Source organism: Chiroxiphia lanceolata, chromosome Z (assembly GCF_009829145.1).
Source record: "Chiroxiphia lanceolata isolate bChiLan1 chromosome Z, bChiLan1.pri, whole genome shotgun sequence".
In the NCBI taxonomy this organism is placed as follows: domain Eukaryota; kingdom Metazoa; phylum Chordata; class Aves; order Passeriformes; family Pipridae; genus Chiroxiphia; species Chiroxiphia lanceolata.
Genome location: NC_045671.1, coordinates 2,424,038 through 2,446,415, shown reverse-complemented (window position 1 = coordinate 2,446,415; position 22,378 = coordinate 2,424,038). Strand labels below are relative to the sequence as shown.

Genomic DNA, 22,378 nt, shown 5'->3' with positions numbered 1-22,378 from the left:
ACAAGAGACAGAAGAAGAAGAAATGGCCTCAAGTTACATGAGGGGAGGTTTAGGTTAGATATTGCAAACAATTTTTCCCCTGAAAGAAGAACTTGTTGTCCAGCCCTGGCACAGCTGGCCATGGCAGTAGTGGAGTCCCCATCCCTGGAGGGATTTAAAAGCTGTGTGGATGTGGCACTTGGGCATGTGGGTTAGTGGTGGCCTTGGCAGTGCTGGGAGAATGCTGATGATCTTAGGGGGCTTTTCCAACCTAAACAATTTCATGATTTTGTGGTAAGGATGGCTCAAGGCAGATCTTTGATTTGATTTTGTAGCAAAGAGAGTAAAACACATCCTGGAAATTTTGAAGGAGGAAGCAAGGCGAGAAGTTGGTTCACCATGGCTGAGTAAGCTGTGTTTACACCAACACTTGATATTAGAAGTCACTTGAGGAGGGGGCAGACTTGAGTGGAGATAATAGCTGACATCCCTTTGGAATAAGGGGAGAGAGCCCAGGTGTTCCCAAACACAGCTACTGCTCTTCTGGACTACCCCTGAAGAAGTGATTTTCTTCCAAACTTCCCCACAGCCGGATTTATTCCTGTTCCTATAGCCAGCATCTGAAAGCAGGGATGAGGAAGAGTTTCTTACGTGGACAAGATCAAGATGACCAATCTGACTGCACTGCCTTAATCCTGCTGACATGAGCAACCAAAAATCCTAGCATCTAACTTGATTTTCTTAACATGAGTGATTCAGGGACTTCCACTGACAGGCATTTTGCTTGTCTTAGTTGTACTGGCTCCCTGCACTTATTCTTCCAGAATTAAGGGACTGATGAAATTACTTCTTGTTCCCGTTTAGCCACAATACTTTTTATTTTTAAATGCTACACCCACTTTCCACTTCCTTCCCTGCGATTCCCCAAAACAGAGCCACACATGAAAATATGAAGCTTTAAAAAGCCAGTGACTGCAGAGCCTTATCATCAACATTTGAAGAACAAAACATGGCAATACATGTTCGTTGTCCCCAGATCCCCAAGCTCCAGCAAGTTCATTTAGTGTGCATTGCTCTTTAGGGAGTCATTTTTCAGTGTTAATCACACTTTGCATACAGAAGATGCGCCTTGGGAAATGGAAACGGCTGCTCGTGGAAACGTGGCGCAGAGTGCTGGGATTCACAGCCTACCTTCCCATTTGGCAGCAGCCTCCGAATCGCCACACGGTCCAAATGCCATCCCGAGTTCAGCCCTCCACCCTTGTGTCCTATGCGGATCTTTTCAATCATGTCACCAACGTCCTCCAGCTACAGGAAAACAAAACAAAACCAAACGAAACAAATGAACAATCACCACCACCACCTGCCCCAAACCCAAATTAAAAAAAAAAAACAAAACAAACAAACAGAAAGCCAACCCAAAACAAACAAACAAACAAAAAGCAGAGAAATATTATGACATTAACAACTGGTGATTTTTGAGGCACCACTTCTTTAGCTTATTTCTTATTTTTCCAGTCTGTATGAGGAAGCAAGTAGTAGCGTTGATGCCATATTAGAATCATAGAATAAAATCCTAGAGTGGTTTGGATGGGAAGGGACCGTAAAGCTGATCTCATTCCACCCCCTGCGTTGGGCAGGGACACCTTCCACTATCCCAGGTTGCTCCAAGCCCCATCCAACCTGGCCTTGAACACTGCCAGGGATGGAGCTTCTCTGGACAAACTAGGCCAGGGCCTTACCATCCTTACAGCCAAAAATTTCTTTCTAATATTGACCATAAAACTGCCCTCTGTCAGTGGGAATCCATTCCCCCTTGTCCTGTCACTCCGTGCCCTTGTCCCAAGTCCCTCTTCAGCTCTCCTGGAGCCCCTTTAGGCACTGGAAGGGGCTCTCAGGTCTCCCTGGACCCTTCCTTTCTCCAGGTGAACACCCTCAGCTCTCCCAGCCTGGCTCCAGAGCAGAGGGGCTCTAGCCCTCGGAGCATCTCCATGATCTCCTCTAAGAGTTATGCCCTAACTTGCATTTTAGCTAAAAGTTTTCACAGAACTCCTGCTCCAGAAACGTAAAGAACCTTGCTCTGCACAAATTACCCACAGCCTGGCACATTATATTATCTCTCCTGTTCCACCACAGAATCCCAGTGCCGTTCTGTGAAAGTCAACAGGACAATCATCTTATGAAGTGGCTACTTTTTATGGGGTTTTTATGCCTCACCTTATTACTTGGGTAATTTGTTTCTAGTTCATTACTTTTAACTGACGTCCCTTTCAAAGTCTTGAACAGGAAAAATGGAAAAATTTGCTCCTAAGTAATAGCTTTTGCTGATTTCAGTGCAAACTTTTGTATATCTGGCCTTTAAAAGCCCAAGACTGGCTGCAAATCTCCTCTGCACATAGAAGAACACTGGGCTGTCCTTCTGTTCTTAGGCTTTTAGAGTCTTCTTTTTTTGGAAAACATGAGAAAATGGAACATATCAATTTGCATCACTGGAGACCACTCCCTTCTGTTCCCAGCTGACAGAAGTGCCCATACTGAAGAAAAGACAGCAGTAATTTTAGAAGACTCCATAAATCAGTAGAACTGCACTACCCAAGGAATTCACACTCAACAAACTAGGTTTGACTTCATCACCCCTGCCCTGACTTTAGACAGCACAAGATTCACTGTAAAATAATTAAACAACCCAAACTCATTTTTACAACTCACACATGCACACAACTATACATCAGGGGAAAATTATTTTTCCTCTTTTGTCCTGGACAAATACTCATCTTTCAATGAGGCTTTTAATCAATACATAGCAATAAAGTGATGCTTGAGCAGTAAAGATCCATGTTCAAGAAGAAGTGGGCTTTACCCTGCTGTAGGCATCTCCAGCAAATCATCACTTGGAATCATACATGAGAGCAGTCTCTAATCTTTTGTGCCTCTTTTGCAAAGTACAAAATGATAGAGGCAGATAAAAGCACCAAAACAAACAGATGATTCCAGTTTGTGTTTCCTGAGATCCCCCAAATTGTTTTTAAGGTCTGTTGAACTCCAAATTATGGCTCTACACAAGTAGGTGAAAGAGGAATATATTTTTCTTCATCCCCATCTTCTGCAAAAAGAGGAACTGGTGAAGTGAGAATGGAGTTTGGGGACAGGTTAATATGATGTTATAAATCTGGAGAACACGCTGCATTTCCCCTTGCTTCATCTAAGAAAAATACTATGCTTCAGATTCCACCAAATCTGAAATAAATCTTATGTAATAAAGATATAACCATAACACTCAGCTTAAGATTTATACCTGTGGATTAATGCAACCTCTATTATGAAAAACTGTGGAAACTCCACCAAAATAAGTCTTTTTCTTTGTTTTTAAGGAATCACACTGGGGATTTATTATATGATTGATGCCATATAACAACAATGTGGGCTGGAAGTATTTTAACTTGTAAAAAAATTTGGTTTAAGATTTCCTTTCAATTACAAAAACAATCCCCACCCGAAACAGAGAGAGGTTGTAAGGTCCTCTATGAAGTCAGTGTTGCCGTTGCAGCCAGGAAAGGAAGGTAAGGGCATGTAGCAGTTCCTAAAGGATAAGCCAGAGCCAGAGCTGGCTGTATTTTTGCCTCTCACAAATTCTCAGCAGTAACTATATACTCTAAACAGAAATTGCCTAATAGTGTTGCTGTAAATGAGCTCACCCGTCGATGTGCACTAGTTCACTATTTGCATACAATTATGCAAACACTTCAGGAAATACTTGCAAGATCTTTCAAAAAGTTAGACCTGGGTATAGAAAAATCATGTTGTCTGCGACTAGATGATGGCTTTTCTGTCTGAGCACACAGAAGAAAAAGAATTTTGCTTCAAAGTGTTGCCAACTGCAGGAGAAAGAAAATCTTCAAGCAAGTAAGAGCTGATAAGGATAGGTGCACATATTATATCCAGCAGGCACAGAGGCTGATATCCTCTGTTTGCCAAGTATGTTATAGGAAATGGAAGATGTAAAGACCTCTCAATGTGGCTCTCAATTTCACCTGGAAGGACAAGCCCCCATATCCACGTACTGGTACAACATGGCTCCACAACAAAGTTTCACAAGTCTTTCCAAGTGTTAACATGGCACTCAGCCACAGGGACACTGTGTGCTGCACCTTGGAGTTGCTACTCACTGAAGGTCAGTGAGAAAAGATTTGATCCAGTGCACAGTCTGACTGTTGGAGAACGGAGTTTTGAACGCACATTCTACAAGTGAAAGAGCTGAACAGTTTTCCCTAAAAGAAGGTCCCCACTTCGCTCTGTTTTCTCGTCTTAATCCCCTTTAGAAAACATAAGATGAGAGTGAGCACCTTCGATCTTACCTCCACAATGAACTGGTTCACCGAGTTCCTTTCAAAATACATCCTTTGCTCTCTCTTGTTGAGGCACAGGGATTTCTGCCGAGTGCAGATCCCATTGCATCCGTAGAGAACAATGAAGACGTCAGCGTCCGTGCCAGCCCCAAAGATGTCACTGGTGTACACCGTGATCTCGTAAGGAACAACTGGTTCAGGGAATGGTAGAAAAGGGGAACAAACCAACAGAAGTCAGTAAGCAGCATAGCAATGCTACTGTGAAACATTTAACGAAACAAGAAATGAACTATAAGACTCTACAATGAAAGGGGACAGGGTAGGAATCACACACTTGCGGTCATTAAGGTTATCCAGCTGGTCAGACCTAGGAAAATCCAAAGGAACTTGCTTTAATGCTGTAAGGTAAATTGACCTTGATGCATGTTCATGTAATGAGATTTTAGGTTAATCACATGATCAGAAAACACCCACTATATTTATACCTGCCATCCAAAGTTACTGAAACAAGATTTATTTCAACACCTCAAGTGTTAAAGCAAAACATGAATTCATAAATTTTTGAGCAATTAGGCAGATGGATGAAGTTAAGACAACTGGAGGCAGTATATAAATATTCAAGATAGTATTATTGATAAAAAAGTCCTACTATTTCCATTATTAAACATATGACAAATATCAATCATAAGGAAAAAAGTAATACTCTGTTGTTCTATTACTTCTCTGAAACACTGAGGCAAACAGGTTAAATTACAGCCAGACCAATGGTGAATGCAGAACAGTAAGGATCAAGACTACAAATACTTCCCTATTCTATTCCTGTGGTTTGATTTCTCCAGAATGTCCCATGACCCCGAAGTCTGATGCCTCTTTTTGTTCTATTTATTTTCACAGCTTCTCAGTCCTGCTGGAGTATGACTCAGACTTGCTCAGGAATAAGGCTGACCCAGGAATAAGACTGGGGCTCTGATCCTGGTGTGCTATGGATTTGCTGAATATCCTCAGTTTTCAAGGTGAGATGGGGTTTAGCTCACTAAGTAAGAAACATATGTTCAGATGCCCACACATCAGGTTGGTGTTTACTTCTCCAGATGTAATCACTAAAGTCAATGTAGTCTGAAGAAAGACTCAGTCAAGGAATGAAGGCATGTTCCTTGGGGTTAGCCATGTCATTCCCCAAATCCACCCTCTGAATGACCAAACAATCACAATGGCAACTTAGAACCGTTGTGAGGACACGCGATTTCAGGTGCTCCATTTGGGAAAATGAATCCAGTCCCAACCTCCTTTAAAGCCTTTCTGAAATCAAAACACCAGGTAAGGCCTGGGCATCACCAGTTAGCTGCAGGGACCTCTCCAGCCTCAGGAAGACACTGTCCCTGCAGTCCATGTTGCTACCCATAAGCAGAGACTTCAACACGTGGATTCTGCTACCACCAGGATCTGCTCCTGGCCATCTCTGTCCCATACACCCCCTAAACAGCTTCCACCATTTCCGTCCCCTGACTACAATCTTCTCAGCTGCTTGTCATCCCCACCCTCCTACTCTGCCACGACTTCAGTCATTTTTGCTATTTACTGTGTAGCAGTTTGCACTACATTTCAGACTCAGCATTGCTGTTAGGGTAAGAGAGAAGGTTCCTGGCACCATCTCTATTACTGTTGGAGTAACTCTGATTATGCGTATCAGAGACTAGGCATTCATTAAAAAGCCAGGCTCTCAAAATACAGCTCTCAGAAGGACAGAGATGAAGAAGTTTTCTTCTACAGAGAGTCAGCCTGGAGGTACTCAATATTCTTTCTGCTCAACCCAATGAAATCTGCTCTGCTGTGCTGCAACAAAACTGGAATAGTTTCCCCAGTATGTAAGAAGAGGGGAAAAAAATCCCAGAGACCAAAAAAATCACACACTATGCATTATGAATATAAAATTATCTTCTCTGCTGAAGTCCGTAGCACTTGGTCTTGTTGCTTGAATATTAACATCAGCTTAGAACTGAATCAGCAAAGCAGCGCCCTAACAAGGTCACCAACAGCACAACTTTCAGCTGTCAGACACCCATTTCATTTACATGGCACTTTTAAAGCTGTATCCCCACAGGGATGATTTTAATTAGACTGCGGATGACATGTTTTCATCGTGAAACAATTCTGGCACGAGTCATCATAAAACAAATCAAACCCGTTTAGTTACCTCTGGCAAACTGAAAACCCCAGGTTAATTGTTAGGAAAGCAGAATGCAGTAAATAACACAGAGGGAATGGTTTAAACAGTGAAAAAGCCTAAGCTGATACCGAGCCTGGTGCAAAGTGTTTGCCAGAGAGGCCTGGCTTCTTCCAAAGGCTGGATGTGGACTGATGACAAAAATCAGGTTTACACAAATTATGGTACTGAAATGCATGGTATGCCAGAAACTCCTACATCATTATGATATTCAGGGCCATTAATAAATTATATAGTCAACATCTGCATCCATATATATATCGACTGGGATAACATGGCAAAAACAGATGAGAAGCACATACAAAGTCTCTGATTTGTATTCATTCCCATGAAAGTATTCACTGCATCTATCAATCAATTTATTTTTTCAGACACAAAGGCCTGGAATGCTGCATCTAGCTCTGGGGACCTCATTAAAGAGGACATGGACCTGCTGGAGCAAGTCTAGAGGAGGCCACAAAGATGTCCTGAAGACTGGAGCCCCTCTGCTCTGGAGCCAGGCTGGGACAGCTGGGGGTGTTTACCTGGAGAAGAGAAGGCTCCAGGGAGACCGGAGAGCCCCTTCCAGAGCCTAAAGGGGCTCCAGGAGAGCTGGACAGGGACTTGGGACGAGGGATGGAGGGACAGGACAAGGAGGAATGGCTTCCCACTGTCAGAGGGCAGGGTTAGATGGGATACGGGGAAGAAATTCTTTTCTATGAGGGTGGTGAGGCCCTGGCACAGGTTGCCAAGAGAAGCTGTGGCTGCCCCATCCCTGGAAGTATCCAAGGCCAGGTTGGATAGGGCTTGGAGCATCTGGGTCTAGTGGAAGGTGTCCCTGCCCATGGCAGGAGGTGGAACTGGATGATCTTTAAGGTCCCTTCCAATTCTCTGACCCTATAAATCTCCTATTTCTTCCACTTGACTGACAAAAGTGAGGAAGTGAGCAAAGAGTATACTTTCTTCTGCTCCAGACACTTAAGATAAAGAAGGCAAGATACAATAAGTAAAATTGCCTTGGTCAAAGACTGGGAGAGGCACAAAGAGGTGACACTGGCAGATCATCAGAAAAGAAATTATTTTAGCTTACAGGCTGCAGATACAAGGAGCTAGATCTTGGAGAGACCTTCAACATGCAACACGATGTTGACAGTAAAAAAGGAGACAAAACACAGCTGTTATTCTCACAGCTACTTATGAAGAAGGCAACTGAGGCAGAAAAACAGAGATTGGGCAGCTCTAAATTTTGATATTTATATAACAAACTGCAGGAGATAAGGGTTTTGAAATCATCAATGCATACACTGAGGGATGAGATGAGATGAGATGAAATAGGAGACAGCTTTGGTGTGTACAACTTATCTCTTAAGATTGACCAAGGGAGCACCTAGCAGGGCATGACATGGTAATCAACTCTGAGGCACCAGGTCTCATCCCTCATCATGTGGCATCCAACATATTGAAAGAAAAAGGTGGTTTAGCAGTACTGTGGTGGTTGGACAAAAAATATTTATCAACAACAACTTGAAATGAAGCAGATCAGGGAAGGACAAGTCAAGTTCAGACCCAAGGCTGTGAGTACCCTACACGTAGTCAAAGATGCTCAAGAGAGGGGAAAATAAGGAAGAGGGCTACAGAATAAGCAAAAGAATGTTTCATTTATTTCATGAAGGCCATGTTGTCTCATTCTCAATATTCTGGAGACAGGAAAAGAAGTTGCCAGAATGGGAGAGTTTGATGTGCCATAGCAGACTTGAAAATTATAAGCTTGTACTCAGAAGAAGCTGAGCTGGGGTAATGTTTACTCCAAAAATTATTTTAAAGAGCAGTGAAGAGTAAGGAATAAATTAGAGAATACTAGGAGAGGCAAACTGGTACAACACTATCAGAAAAACACCACTCTGAAAAAAGTCTGGAAGAAGGTCAGCAAGATATGGGTGATCACTGCCAAAGGCACTGGAAGAACTCAGGCTTGGAAGCAAGACCAAAGTGTCTGCTTTGACAACAGAAATTGCAATATTAGAATGGAACAAGATCAAAGAGAAACTGGAAACAAGGAAGGCAGCTTGGAATGAGCAGAGGACTTGGACAGGATGGGGGGAAAGGGAGCAAAGAGACAATCAGGCATATCCACATGACTTCTAATGATTCTCTGGTTTGGCAAATACAGGAACTGTTAGTCTAGAGCACCCAGAGGAACCTTCCTGTAGTAATTGAAGCAGCTGTCATGTGATCTATTTATAAATTTTCCAAAGCCAATTCAAGGGAGAGGCCAAGCCTATAAAACCACATGAGCTAGTGTAATTTAATCTTCTGTAATGATGGGTGTACCCTGGGGAAATGGCATTCTGCTCACATGGGATATACTCTCTTGTCTGCAGTTTTGCAGGAAAGATGATTCTCTCAATGGCTCCATCATCCTCCGATTTATCCAGCCAACGTCCACAAGGGAACTTGAGGCACTGTCCCAGTGATGGGGCATCAATCTCCACCCATTCCAGAAACCAGCCAGTTGAATTACCTGTGGTTGGAAAGATAACAGTGAATAATAACCCACAGAGCCTTTACAGACAACGGGAAATGCGTTCCAGACCTCCAAGAAATAAATCTTTCTCTCCTTTGCCAAAGGAAAAATAAAATATATAACACAAAACTCATCGAGCTAAAATGCTTTACATTTCTATATCTGTCAGGCTAAAGATGTGCACATGGAAATGCTAATTACTCCATCGCTTGGATTAATTTGCCTTTGTAATAATACAGAGCAGTTATCAACGAACATGTCCCTTGCTGCCCCACAGGGGAAGGGATCCACGCATCCCCCCACTGCCTACCTTGTTTGTAGTAGAGACACAACCATGTCTGAAAGGCAGCCAAGACTTGATAATCAAAATGACAACACAAAAATTAATACAGGATTGAGACAAGTCTACAGGTCCCACATGACAAAAACAAAAATGATGTTCAGTGATATCTGAGAAATCTCTCTAAGGACGTGGCTGCAAAACTAAGGAAACTCTTGCAGAGGTAGAGGTTGCAAAGCTCCCTGCAAGTTGCCACTACTGAGCTCATATTGCCACAGACAGGGGAATGCAATTAGCAGAAAAGATAGTAGCAGCAACAGCCAAAGTGACAGCAAGGATCTGTCACTGAAAGGTAAATGACATTTGGGGTCTTGGAGGCAGGTTATTTTATACAGCAACGTGCCTAGTGCACTAGAAATACTGCATTACCAAGCAGATTATCTTACCTTTATTGTCATGGCCTATCTTGATTTTTTTCAGGTCTCCAATGTCCACAGACTCCACTGTAAACTCATCTACCTTCCCACGCTCAAATTTGTTCTTGTTAATCTTTGAGGCCTTTAGGCTGACTGTCCCTGTTGTGGCGATGCAAAAGGACATTGTTCAGTGTGTGAAACAAATCCTCTGGGAATGTCAACAGTGGAACGAGGGAAGTGGCTAAAATGCAAAAACTGGCTTTTCATCTCAAGATCTGAACTTTGTCCCTTCCTCTGAGCCCAAGTCTGTACCATCACCCAAAATATACAGAACTCTTCCATTGAATGATCCTCTGGCAATGAAAAAAAGGACGATGTTGTTGTGCTGTGTTCACAGCTAAAGAAATCAGTGCTACTCGTCAGTTCCCTGTCACTCTCACGGGCATCCCAGTCACTGTACACACAGCTCAGCTGCTTCCAAGCGGATTTGCTCATCAGCTGATTAAATACTTCTGGGCCACTCAAAGAGGCAGAGGAGGGCTGGATTTTGGGAGCATGCTGATTCATTGCTGAGGAAAGCAAATAATCCACTGCATTCACTGCTCAGTAACGTAGTCCCAGTAAACTGTGCTGTTTCTATAACCAGAATTAAAACCTTTAGACCAGCAGCTGGTGCAAATCAGCATCGAAAAGTTCAGCAGTGACTTAGAGCAGCTGTTGGTGTGCTCCAAGTCACCACGATGTGTTCACCGACAGCGGGAACACAACGTTGTACTAAAAAGGAGTGAGGTGGGGTATTGAGGATGTAAAAGGAGACTGTGACCTGTCTTTTCAGGGGTCCAACAGTGAGTTGCCATCTTCTTACATCATGTGAAGACATACCTGTATCGTCTTTACTTCCGTAGAGTATGATGAAGACGTTGGCATCTGTCCCAGCATTCTTCTTGTCCCCTGTTTTCACCTTCACAGTGTATGTCGTTGATTTAGCTGTCAGATAAAATATCCTAATTTAAGAGTGTGAAGTCTGACCAGGAGTTAACTCTACTTTTCCTTCCATATGTGTGCTTGGTTTGAGTTTTATTTTGACTGATCACAGTCACACTGCAATCTCTAATTCCTCTCCTACGCTGTGGTAGCTCTTGAGGTGAGCTGGGCTATCTGGTTGTAGAATCTTCTCCTGCTCCAGTCATCCAGTGCATTGCCTGCACATCTACAGATAAAAAATGTGCTTAAGCCTTCCCATTTGCTTCCTGGAAACCTCAAACATTCCTCAAAGCTGCCTCTGCCTATAATATTTCATACTTCCCTTTATATTATCAGCACCAAATAACGTATGTGCATATAACACATACCAGAAGGTACGTACACTGACATATACAGTTCATACTCACAAACACACCCTACAGAACAACATCCTTAGGAGGATTTCTACTGCACCATCATTTAACAAGTGCAGGCAACTCATAAAAAACCATGGAAAAGTCTAATATAGTCTTCACTGCGCTGCTAAAACCTAAACAAGATTTCCAAAATGGAACATCTTCTCCATAGTTACACACTTTTCCAAAATGCTGCTTAACCAGCACGTCCTCCTGAACCAAAGGGATAAACACTTTGTGGAATTCTTTTGACTGTACATCTTGTGGAAATTGTTCACGTATTCAAAAGCATTTGAGGAGGAAATTAGGGAAGAGTTTAAAACCTTTCACTGGCTAGGAAACCAGTTGGGCCTTCAGCACCTTGAAGCATCAGACCCAGGAGTGTGTCACAGCTCTGTGGTTACAATGCAAAATTATTTACAAGTAAAGCAAAGTTAATTTGGAGGACAACTGACAGAAGCAGCAAGATGGAAAGTAAGATAAATTTAGGTCCCTTCCCTTTCTTTGGCTATGTTTACTCCCTGATCACTTTTATGTTGAAACATTTAACCATTACATTCCATGATATGAAATGAATGAGATCTGTTCCTTATATATTAGCAACAAATATGTATTTCATTTAAAAGACAATGACTGAACATGTTACTCATCTTCCTAGCTCTGTCACTTTGGGTCCAATCTTGCAAGATGATTAAATCAACTAAAAATGAGGAGGGTTCGTTCACTCCTTGCTGTCTGACACACACTTCACATTTCATTCACACCTGAAAATTTCATGGTAGGGGCAGAATTACAGTACATGAGTAACTGCTACTGCTAAGTGCTAGTGCCCTCAGCAGTGCTATTAACTCAGTTCCTTTCAAGAGAAGAAACACAAGGCTAATATAAACCTTTCTGTTCCAGGCCCAGCGTTGCAGGAGACTGGCCATCATTTTCCGAATCTTTTTTTACAAATGCTTCATCCACTGGGACCAGCTCCCTGATAACCTGACCATCATCTTCCTCAACTGCTAACCAGCGCTGGCACGGAAAATAATACCTGCAAGAATGACAGCAGCAGCCGGCACTTACATAGGACTTCACAGGCTTTAATAACACAAAAAAGCACAATTCAGAGGCTACTTAAAAAAAAAAACAAAAACAAAAACAAACCAACAACAAAAAACCAAACCAAACCAAAATCAAGATTATTCAAAGCCAAACAACACATCTGTTTTCATTTTTGAGATCCGGTGTCATTTGGGGGAACTCAATCCATAAATAGGTTAGGTAGCACTTACTGCAAAGTGCTGTTTCTGGGCTGTCAGCCCCATATGATTGATTCATTTTAGTTTTAAGTCCCAGAAAAAGTTAAATAACTTAAGGGAACCTCCCGTCTCCCAGGCATTTTGTGTTTATGAAGGCTGGACCCATCTTTAGGTCCTTATGAGTGGTCCCACCCACCAGAGCATTGTGCAACTTTTAAGCACATGTGGTTTCAAGCACGTTCCAGCTCAAGGGCAAGCCTGTATTTCAGGTTTTGAACAGCCCAGTCTTTGCTCATCCAGCTTTCTGTGAAAATCATGGGAGTTTGCTCAGATTAAGAATTACTTTTGGCCCAGACATTTCCATTTGGTACAAAAGACAACTGAAACGTGAGCTCTTGGACTTCCAAAGTGAGGCCTAGAAGGGAAATGCTTGAGTGCTGGCTCTGCTCAAGGACCTTTCCAGGAGGGAAAGTTGAGTCCCTCCCAGGAGAAAAAGAGAAAAGCTGAGGTTCCCTTCCAAATACTGCTGGTTACCAAGCTGCAGAGATGCTGGGACAGCAAAACACACCCCCCCCCAAGTACCCCAGAACGGCCCCCTGGTCAGTATAATGGCACAATCACCACTAGGCTCCTAAAGGGTGCCTGTTCCCTGAGAGCTGGTGAGGAGCTACAACGATGCCCTTCTGCACCTCCTCTGCCTCCCTGCAGCTCTGCAGGCTCCTGAGAACGTGGAACCCTTTTCTGAGCATGTGAAAAGGGTGCAGCAGGGTGCTCACGTGGTGCTCTCCTTGAGGTCAACAATCTCTACCCTCTCCAGGTACCAGCTTGGGCTGGTACCAGAGTTATCGTGGCGAATTCGCAGCTTCTTCAGCTCACCCAGGTCAATGGCTTTGATGGTGAACACATCCACCTGCACAGGAGGCAAAAGGCACATAAAGCAGGAAAGAAAGGCAGTAAATGGCCAAGGGTAGTCCTTTTCCCCATTAAAAAATAGCTGTTTGTAAGTTCTCCTGGTACTCTTTTTGTGTGTGTACAAAAATAACTACAGAGCTTTGAGGTCTCGCATTAACACTTATGCTTGGCTCTTTCATGGAGCAGCCACGGAGTGCCCAACCCTTCACTCCTCTCTTTACCTCATCCCAGGCTTAACTCATCTAGGCTTAACTCATCTCTCCTACATATCATTCCTTTCAGGCTTGGTATTTTCCCACAGATTGAAACTGGAACTGAACAGAAACATATTGACTCGACAGAAATTCTCCTGTTCACCTCTGTGTAGAGTCATAGGATACCCAGAGTTGGAAGACACCCACAAGAACCACTGAGTCCAGCTCCAGGCTCTGCACAGGATGGCCCCAAAACGCAGCCCATATGCTTAATTTCAAAACACAGAATGTCCTCCCTTTGTCACTTACCACAACCAAGAGGTTCATTTATTAACTGTGGTAGTGTGACAGGATGGTCCTTGCTACCATAACAGTTTAAACATCTTAATGTGATTAATATGTTGGTAGACTTCAGGTTTGTACTCCCAGGAGTACAGAGCATTACATTTGCAGCTTGGAGCTCTTCCCACTGAATGAAGAACCCTGTGCAGGTTGCAGTTTCACCGGTGCCAAGCTCATAAATCACAGCTAACAGCTTATTTAACAACCTTAGGCTCTTTTTTTTCGTGATTGCAAGTTTTCCACAGCTGCTTTTTGTTTCCATAATTTTTTTCTTTTTTTTTTTTTTTTGTTATTCAAAATTGTTCCTTGAAAAACTCCTGGCTATAACAGTAGCTTGTTAATTGTTCATAAACTTTCTTAAGGCAAATACTCAATCTACTAGAGATGTTCTTTAATTGGGCTGGATTATAATGTAATTACAGCACACTGTGTAATATTGTTTTTATTCCCTGACTGGTCGAGTGGAACATTTAGAAGAGTATTTGCAATCTAAATACCTACACACTTGAGCTGCCTCACAAACGCTCTCCAGTACTAATTTAAAGTTTGTGGTTTTCAAGTATTCCTGGGAGAAAGCATTATTACCAGAATGCTTACAGGAAGCAGATGCAAAAGGTGTCTCCAACGGGGAATTGGTTGTTCGGTTTATTATTCAAATGAACTTCCCCTGGAAAATGTTTTGAGGAATTTTGCTTTACATATTTCAGAAATAAAACATGTTTCAGCTTCAAGCTGAAAGAAGCCAAGCCTTGAAGAGAAGAGGTTGTATTGACTGGCCAGCGTGATAACTGAGAGAGCTCCGCCAGCCTTCTGCTCGCTTGAGTGAGTTGAGTTCATGCATTACCTGTCCCTTTTCAAACTTGTTGAGGTTATTCGACCTTTTCAGCTGGCGCTCACCCGTGTCTCCTCTCTCTAAGCCATAGATGTTCAAGAAGACATTAGCATCCGTCCCAGCCCCCCACACAGTCCCAGTAAGAACGCGGACTTCATACGTATTCTCTGCAAGTAAAATTGCAAAGGCAATTCAGGAGGAGCCCAGAAATGGCCATACTTCATCAAATCCGTGGCTCACCCTGCAAGCATGTAACCCCAAAACACCAGAACAGAAAGGTTTTGCCTGGAGTTTGTTTGCACCTAGCTTAAAATATGAGTAGCTTCATCTTCCTCCAGCCATAACGATAGTTACAGCTTGCTAGACTCTCAGCCACAGTGGTAACCTGTGGGACTCTTGACCCCAGTGCCCCAGACAATCCTTGGAGAATCTTACAGAATTCCAGCTTCAAACTGTCTCCTCCATGCTCTGCCTTAGTATAACCACCATCCTCTTCCTCCCCAGCACTGATCAATCAAAGCAAGGGGTAAGCAGCTCTGCAGGCCTGGGGCAGTGGGACAGTTGAGGGGGCATAAGTGGTCCTGCCGAGCACTGCAGTGTGGTTATCATCCTTCATGCAGCTGCTGGATACATGCACATGCAGACACACACACATACACACACACATTCCCCCTGATATTTACCCTCCAGGTCAGATTCCCCGTCAGGCACCAGCTCCACCACGAGCTCCTTATCCCCCTCGTCTCTAGCCAACCAGCGGTGTGCCACAAATGTGTAGACATCCATTCCTTTGTCCACCTTGGTCCCCTCCTCCTCCTCCTCCTCCTCCTCCTCCTCCTCAGACTTCTTCTTCTTCTTCTTCTTCTTCTGCTTCTTTTTATCAGACTCCTTGGCCTTCAGCCGCTTCAGCGTGACGCTTTCCAGGAACCAGCCATCCCCAATGCCTGTCCCATCATGGCCTACTCGAATCTTATAGATCTTGCCAACATCTGCAGCCTCCCTCTGTTGCCAAGGAAAAGTCGTCACCCAGGGGAGACACAAGACATCTCAATTTCATAAAGTGTATTCTCAAAAACGGGGAGCACATCCTCTAGCACCCAACATATCTAAGCAAGAGTAAGAACAATTTTTTATGCAAGTTTGCCTTTACTTTTTTCATTCCTGCTTTACCATTTCATACCTCCCATTACCAAATCTCATGTGAACAGACTGAGCTGAAGACATTCCAGGCAACCATGGTGAGGGCAGAAGATGAGTCTGTGTTTATTCGGCTCCCTACTTCCCCCTTACTCTCCTCACCAGTATTGTCTCTATGTTGTCATTAAAAGTGAATATTCCAAAACATCATACTAGGTTTTTACAGATTCTCAGTTCATGAGGTCTTTCAAAATTCACAATAAGATATATTTTACATTTAGCACAAAACATGAGCCCAGCAAGAGGCAATAATGGCATAATGAAAAGGCAGTTAACTCAGATGAGCTGATCTCTGACACAGACCCTGGGTTTGGACTGACCTTCTCCTTCCTTCTCATCCAGAAAATTGGAGAAGTATTTTCACACTTTGCTAGTGTGCAGAGAGGATACAATCACTACTGGTTACAGTGCATCAGTGGCAGAAAGCTGATCAGTAAGAAGATTTACATCTCTCTAGTCAGTACAGCAGACACAAAACCTTCTTGGTTTAGATTATCTGTCCAGATTACTACCTAATGAAGTTGGATAGAAGATTTTTACTCCACACAATCCTTCAACAACCAGTGACTTGTTTCTGATCATTGCTTATGCTGTTAGGCATTGTTTATGTCATAAAACTTGCAAACATTTGCTTCAGGCTGAAATCTGAAATTAGGCATGTAAGGTTTTAGTCTAGAAGCATTTTGTAGATTAAAACAAAATCAATTGCCCACAAGATGCTTATCAGAAAACTAAAATTGATCCAGCTGTCCTGACATAAAGAATGTGTATTTCCTTACACGGCTTTTCCCTTAGATTTGCTGTGATTATCCTGCATGCCTTGTCTGTAACTGATAGCATTTCCTATTAGCATGTAGCTCACAGAATCTTATTTTTGCCCATATCTTTTGTAGATATTCATACTATGAAGGAGATGAAAGATCTGTCTATTTATGTTTCAGAGCTTCTGCCTTGTGTGCTTACAAAAAAAATTACAGAAAATGGGTATAACTTTCCAATCTAGCAATAAATATCTGAGAGAGGATATAAGCATGGCCATGTAAACAGAACACTGTACATATGGCTTTATTATAAATCTGATATTGGCTAATAGCTTTTACTCATAAATTTTTGAAAGCTTATTTCCTTTAAAATCAGAGAAACCTAATCTTAAAATTATAGAGAGTTTTAAAAAAGCAAACATTTATAAGGTAGTAGACATTTTAAATCCCAGAGAATTCATTAAAAATGGATAAACATCAGTTACTTCATTCTGTAAAGCAAGAAAATGAGGCAGGAGGAAGTGAACTGATCTAAAAAATACACATTAAAAAACTGGTAAAGCTGTGGATAAAGGCACCTCCATTTGGCCAGTGACAGCAGGAAAAATACCCCAGTCTTGATGATTCAGGGGAGCTTCAGCAATTAGCTCCAAGTTTATCTGTGATGAGACAGATACAGCCTCTGTGGGACTGCAAATTCAAAGGGAGACATAGGCACCACTGTGCTGAGCCTTGTGCTGTGAGCACATGTGACAGATGTGCCTTAAATCCCACTTTCATCTGGACTATGGGCTTCACTGTCCAGATGTTGGTCTCTCCTTCAGTACAGAAGTATGTGGCTCTGACATGTCCTGACCTCAACAGGGCGAGAAGTAAGAGCATTTCTTTACCCCAGACCTCTGTTTATCTGGGCAGAAAACCCAAGCTCATGAGGCAGAAAAGGATGCTGGTCCAGAAGGGAGAGGATGCCTGTCCATGCTGTGATCCAAACCTGCTGCTCAGCCTCATCAGCCTAGGACCTCTTACTGGATTAGCCAGGCCCTGGCTCACCCACCTGAATTATGTCTGAGGCTTCTCACCCCTGCAGATACCCTGCTGAGTTGCTCAGAAGGAGGTGTGAGACTGAAATGTTAATTGTTAATGGCTCAAACAATCCCGGGGTGCTGCCCAGGTGTAGAGTGGGTGCACACCCACCACCAGAAGCTGCAAGCTGGGTTTTCAGCCAGGTAAGGGAAGGGGCTGACAAGAAGCAGATCCTGAGAGCTTGGGATAGTACTTTTTGTCATGCCAGTGTCCTCCCTTACACAAACGACTCAGATGTGAAAACTCTTCTCCAGGAAGTACCAGGACATTGGCTTGTAGACCTGAAGTTTTTCATGCCATCTGATGTGGCATAATTGGCTCGACTACACTGAGGGAAAAGGCAGCCATCATGTCTTAGAAGGGGCCATGAACCATCAAAGACCCCTGAAGTGCTCAGTGTTAAACTCCCCCCGCCCTCCCAGGAGAGGTACCTGGGCATTTCCACCTAGCCTGAGCATTTATTAACCCACTGAAATTTGTGTCTGGGCTTCCCCCGTCCTCGATGGATCAAGACTGTGGCCATCACTCTGACCAATGGACACAGAAATTGCAACAATCAAGTTTTGTCACTGAACTCATGGGTGGTGACTCTATATCTTTCTACTTTTATCCTTTGTTTCTCTTCTTTTCCCTCATACGCTTTCTTAAGTGTTAATTTTATGCTTTCATATTGCTGCATTTCTATAGATGATAATAATCAAAATGACTACATTTTAAAGTTTGCCAAGCACCTTATTCTACCTTAATGTTCTAAAGTTTGCAAGTAAAACTTTGTTATTGAGCCTTCTGAGAATTTTGTTGTTTATCCCATACACCTACCAAAGTAAATCAACCTTCCCCTAAGCCTGCTGAGTGGAGCGGGGCATAACAAGTATAAAACCTAAATTCTGATAGCAGGAGGAATGTGCTGTACACCTCACTGTGACTCAGTGGAACAGCGCTACAGGCAGCAAAATCCACAGGGCTCTCACAGGTTCACAGAAATTACAGCTGCCAACGCCTGCAGGGCTGGCACACGTACCTGTGGTTAATGGTACGTGTGACCACAGGCCAAGCTGGGATTCCTTATATTCTTATACAGATGTGGGGTTTCTTTCCCCAGCTAGACATCAGAATGGGACAATAACATGTGGTGAATCCCAAAGTGTCACTCAAAGGCCTTTTGAGACCTAACATGAGTACCCCCTTTTGGAAGTAAATGTAAACAAACACAGCTATTAGATCACAGACTTCATGGTCCCTTTGCTATCAGCCCCTCAGAAGATGAAAGCCCCTCCACAGAACACAAAACTTCACAGAAGAAATACAAAAGCTCCCAAAAATATGGATAGAGGACAGCACATACCGTCAGACCTGCAATTTTCTTAAAAAGTTTTTTTATACAATTGGGCCAATTATTCTATCATGTCTCAGTTTTGGCTGGTCCTTTCTTTCCCCTCTTAGAAGTGGCAGCGACAGCCTTCATCATACCTTGAAGATATCTGTGGCTCCCCGTTCAAAGTTGTTGGATCTGTTTTCCAGGATGATCAGCTCAGTTTTGCCAGTCTCACCATAAATCTGCATGAACACTTTGGCGTTGGTGCCTGCGGCTCGCACGTCTCCAGTAACTACAGACACCTCATAGTTTATCACTAGTCCAAAAATAAAGCAATTAAATCAGGAGAGAAGCACAGATAACAACATTCCTGAGGGCTCAGGTTCAAAATTAAATTACCTTGACTTAACAAATGTCTACGTAGCCAACCATTTGCTCTTATCCAAACTAAATGTGAGATAGCAGAAGTCTTCACTGAGGACTAACCTAACAGTTTGCCTTTTACAAGTGCTAAGCCAGTGTCACAGGGGTGCAAAACAGAGCCTTAAAAGGGAATTTCATTTCAGTATTAGCAACAGAGATCTCCTTAGTATAAATTATCTCCTTAGTATAATAAAAGGGAGGGTGTTACAGAGAGTAGGTGAAAACATAGCATCCTTTCTCAGGATCTGAAGACAAAATTTAACCATGATCTTAAAAGAAAATCTGTCTACTGATAAAAGTCAAGTGGGCAGTAGAGATTTGGTCCACATTTATCAAAAAGCTTCCCCCTTGCAGGAAATGGGAGTTACACAGACAGGACAGGACATGTCTGGTGCGGACATGGGGCACATGAATGTGGAAAAAAAGAAAGGGGGGGGCAGATAAATGTGAAAAAAGCAGAACCCACTGATATTGCAGTGAAGAAGCACATTGCCCCTGTGCTGTGTTATGCTGCCCAGGATGTAAATTTTTCGTACGGTCTCGGGAAACGGAGATGAAAAACTCCGTAATGTTTTTCAGGAGCATTTCCTTTCAGAAAAGGAAACATGAGAATAATTTACTTTCCTCAACAACATTTGCTCGTCAGCGGTGGACTTTTTGGTTTTAGTGTCTATCTTGTCTAACGCACTTGTCCTCAAGAGTGGTAGTAATACATTTTTAGTCCTAGCTATAAAACAGCCACACGTCCTCTTACGTTTCTCAATAGGCACAATCTCACTGGGGTAGACTTCCACCTCCACCCTGCCATCAGCCTCGTCTTTGTCGAGCCATCGGTTGCAGGGGAACATGTACTGCCTTCCCTGGACTGGAACTGTGATCTGGACACTGGCCAGGAACCAGCCAGACCGGAGACCCACGTTGTCGTGTCCAATCAGTATTCGGTTGATCTTTGAAAAAGCAAACAAAAACACCAAGAGAGCAGGGAAAAACTCCACAGAATTTATGCACACAACAGAATCTACTCAATATACAACAATCCCCTCACCCTAGTGCTTTGTTCTTCCACTGTGCTCATGCAAATAATTTATATATGTATTTAACTATAAATGTAAAGCACTCTTCACATGCCAGCATGTACACTAGACTGCTGATATAATAGCCCATGTAAAACGTGTTCCTTAATAACCAGTGTAAATGTCAGAGGTTCTTTCATCACATTCAATTCTGCGTGTTGATTTGATTCTGAATTCAGACACTTGCACGAAGCACAAAGACACCTGCAATTGGTTCTTACCTTTCCAATATCCCTCATATCTAAAGTAAACTCATCCACTCGACCACGTTCAAAATAATTGCCTAGATCATTATCAGAGACTAAGAGAGCCTCTTTGCTGGAGTCTGCTTTTTCACCGTAGAGTTTGATGAAAACTTTGGAGTCTGAGCTGGCACCAGGGATATCTCCCGTCTTCACGCTGATGTGATAACTGACATCTAAAGTGAGATCGATGTACAAAACACAGATATGTGAGTGGCATTTCCAGTGCTCAGCCTGGCTTCAAACAAGATATAGGGGAGGAAGGATCCAGCTACAGACATAGGAAGGACTTTGCCCTCCACTGATGCATCCAGCATCTTAGGGCCTTGCTGGAGAAGCTGTCACACCTTGGAGTTATTTACGAGAACATAAGAGATCCAACACTTACACTAGTAAGCATATAATATTCTGTATGCCTCCTTCTCACTGTTAGATGATTACCCACAAGCCATACAAATGCACTTAGGCAAGTGAGAATATTTAACTCTTTTTTATACTTACAATTCAATTCAATACATTTTACTTGTTTTTTTCCTAAAACAAAACAAAAATCATCTCAACCTGAGATCTGTAGGCACCATTTTCTAAAGAAAATTGTAGTATTGGAGCCCTGGTTCTCCAGAAAAGGCCAATATAACACTTTTGGTGATTTTCTTCTCTGAACACAATTATTCAATGGAATTTATTCTACTAAAGCAGTGGCAATTCAAGATCCTTCAGAGAAAGCTCTACAAGAAAGCAGTTCCTAAACAAATCATAACATTAGAAATCAAAGTTTCTTTCTACACATATAATGTTGCAATTATGCACTATTATACAAATTAATCCCATTCATAAACTGGAATTTAAGAGTCAGAGGCATTTCCAGCTGAGTGACCTACTGCAGTTTCTTTCATAAGAGTGGCAAAAAAAAAAAAAGCCCAGTAGATTTACTGTGAACTGACAAGAATTGTTAAGAAGAATAAAGCAAGTAAACATTTGCATGTACAGCTCAAACCCAGACCTTTTTTTTTCCAAGCTGAACTCACTTTTTAGCATTGGTGACTCCCCAGCAGGCACTAATTCTCGGACAATCTGACCATCGTCCTCATTTTTGTCAAGCCATCTGGTTTACAAAAAGAAGTAAGTTATCTCTGAATAATTAGCACTTGCTAGACCTTTGAAAATCTAGGCTGGCTCCACACACAGTCCAAATCCACACCATAGTCAAAAAAGATATTTTTACAGGGTTCTGTATCTCTGTTAACTTAGCAGGAGCTTGACCAGACCATACGGCAGCCACGCTTTAAACCTCCATTTTTCCAAGAAGAGAGAGAGCCCTGCTCACAGTGGATAAATATCTGCTGTGATGTCCATCTGCCTGAAAAGCACAAACTCCACAACCACAAGTTATTCCTGTGAACAGGCAGTCTCAGCCTCTTGAAATCATTGACCTTCATTGACGAGAGAGACTTGCAGCCTTTATTACTAACACCCTTGATTGCAACCTTTATAGCATGTAGGTTACTAAACCCCCTCTTTTTTTTCAGTCTTTCTGTACATTAGTTTATCATCTCTTTTCCCTTCCTTACAGGTAAGTGTTTATATCCCTTTTTTCTCCGCCAGGAAGGGGATGAATTACGTTGTTCCC

General features: G+C 42.6%; 1 protein-coding gene across 1 annotated transcript in view; it reads right to left on the bottom strand.

Moving 5' to 3' along the window:
• The window catches only part of LOXHD1 (lipoxygenase homology domains 1), a 149,843-nt gene that overhangs the window by 58,999 nt on the left and 68,466 nt on the right, over positions 1 to 22,378 (bottom strand). Inside the window, exons 16-28 of the mRNA XM_032675721.1 lie at positions 21,777 to 21,853; positions 20,728 to 20,924; positions 20,188 to 20,380; positions 19,166 to 19,326; positions 15,338 to 15,656; positions 14,667 to 14,821; positions 13,151 to 13,284; positions 12,018 to 12,166; positions 10,631 to 10,735; positions 9,779 to 9,907; positions 8,885 to 9,049; positions 4,335 to 4,516; positions 1,171 to 1,287 (exon numbers count right to left, since the gene is read on the bottom strand). Of these exons, the coding sequence (XP_032531612.1) occupies positions 1,171 to 1,287; positions 4,335 to 4,516; positions 8,885 to 9,049; positions 9,779 to 9,907; positions 10,631 to 10,735; positions 12,018 to 12,166; positions 13,151 to 13,284; positions 14,667 to 14,821; positions 15,338 to 15,656; positions 19,166 to 19,326; positions 20,188 to 20,380; positions 20,728 to 20,924; positions 21,777 to 21,853 (2,083 nt within the window). The remainder of the gene's footprint in view (positions 1 to 1,170; positions 1,288 to 4,334; positions 4,517 to 8,884; positions 9,050 to 9,778; positions 9,908 to 10,630; positions 10,736 to 12,017; positions 12,167 to 13,150; positions 13,285 to 14,666; positions 14,822 to 15,337; positions 15,657 to 19,165; positions 19,327 to 20,187; positions 20,381 to 20,727; positions 20,925 to 21,776; positions 21,854 to 22,378) is intronic.